The following is a 1,549-nucleotide window of genomic DNA, read 5'->3' on the forward strand; positions in this document are numbered from 1 at the left end:
GTTGGTGTATTACTTGGATCAACAAAGTGAAAGCCTGTCCATTGTTTGGATAGCACCACAAATCTCATTTTGTTGATCCAAATAGTTCTTTGTTGATCTAAACAGTTCATCTTTTCAGTTGTAGTTGTAGTGCAAGACAATTTTTATAACATTAAAAATGAAGGGATAGTATGAATCCCAGTAAGTACTGAACACCAATCACTCAACCTGTAGTATGTGTATTTCTGGCATTTTCGCATTTGTGAGAGGAGGCGTTATCTCAATAATCTCTTGCAACATTTTTTGTCATAGTGAAAACCGCAACAACGTAAATCATGTGTGCATGTGATTTATATTTCTTGTGCATTTGTTCTTTTTTGTGGTGTTATTTTACACGATGTGTTGCAGAGAGGATTTGTGGATTCTGTCAAGGAAACCATGAGCAAAGAAATTGTAGAGAAGCTTAAGATCAACGAGCTTCTCTCCCACTTTCCAAACTCATTCCTTGTTGCAGACTTTGGCTGCTCTACTGGACCCAACACATTTGCAACAGTGCAGATCATACAAGAAGCCGTAGAGCTCAAATTCAAATCTCAAGGACTCGATTCTCTGATCCCAGAATTTCAGTTTCTCTTCAATGACCTTGTCTCCAATGATTTCAACACTCTTTTCGCCTCGCTCCCACCCAAAAGGTGATATTATGCTGCTAGAGTACCTAGATCTTTTCACAGCCTCTTTTTCCCAGAGGGTTCTTTGCATTTCACTTACTCAGCATGTGCACTCAACTGGCTCTCAGAAGTGCCAAAAGCGGTTCTTGACAAGCATTTGCCTACGTAGAACAAAGGGAGAGTTCATTATTGGAGCAATCAAAAGAAGTTTCAGAAGCTTATTCAGGTCAATTTGAAAAGGACTTTGAGTCATACTTGAATGCAAGAGCACAAGAGCTCGCGGATGAGGGGGCTTATGTCCCTTCTAATACCTGGTGTGCCAAAGAATACAATCCCTTTCTCTAAGACTATTGTTAGCGTGAATCATGAGATTTGTATAGTTGTATTATTTGATTTATTCTTTTTCCATATTTAGTCTATTCCTTATTTAGCTAGGTCATACTTGTAACCTTATAAATAGCCCTTCTCCTCATTGAGATGTATATGGAAAAAAGATAATTACTCTTTTATTTTGAGTTGGTATCAAAGCTAAACCTAAAAACAAACAATTCTCCTATACATTTTTCCTGCCGCAGCTTATGCTATGTCTAGTCTTTCTTCTCTAATCGCCTGTGTGTATTTTTCCACAGCGATCTATTCTTTTGTTCTCTCGCTTGTGTGTTGTTTCCACAATGAGTAATATCTATAAAGGAACTTTTGATCTCATTCCTTCTTCATCATGACAACTGAAGGAAGTCCTTGGAAATCACGGGTAGCAACACATAGGTTGTTGTCCAAAGTGAATCCTCCACTATTGTTCCATTTGCCTTTAAATTGAATGGCACGAATTATTCTATTTGGTCCCAAATGATGGAATTGCATGCTATTAGTCAAGATAAGTATGAATACTTGACTAGTAAGAT

General features: G+C 37.7%; 1 protein-coding gene across 1 annotated transcript; it reads left to right on the forward strand.

The window, feature by feature from the left end:
- Positions 1-203: 203 nt before the first annotated feature.
- LOC145800735 (loganic acid O-methyltransferase-like) lies at positions 204-1,130 on the forward strand. The gene is made up of 3 exons (XM_082890465.1): positions 204-671; positions 725-750; positions 802-1,130. The coding sequence occupies exons 1-3, from the start codon at positions 418-420 to the stop codon at positions 990-992; spliced, it is 471 nt and encodes a 156-aa protein (XP_082746591.1). The 5' UTR covers positions 204-417; the 3' UTR covers positions 993-1,130.
- Positions 1,131-1,549: the final 419 nt, after the last annotated feature.

Source organism: Camellia sinensis, chromosome 10, assembly GCF_055761805.1.
Source record: "Camellia sinensis isolate YWXY chromosome 10, ASM5576180v1, whole genome shotgun sequence".
NCBI lineage: Eukaryota > Viridiplantae > Streptophyta > Magnoliopsida > Ericales > Theaceae > Camellia > Camellia sinensis.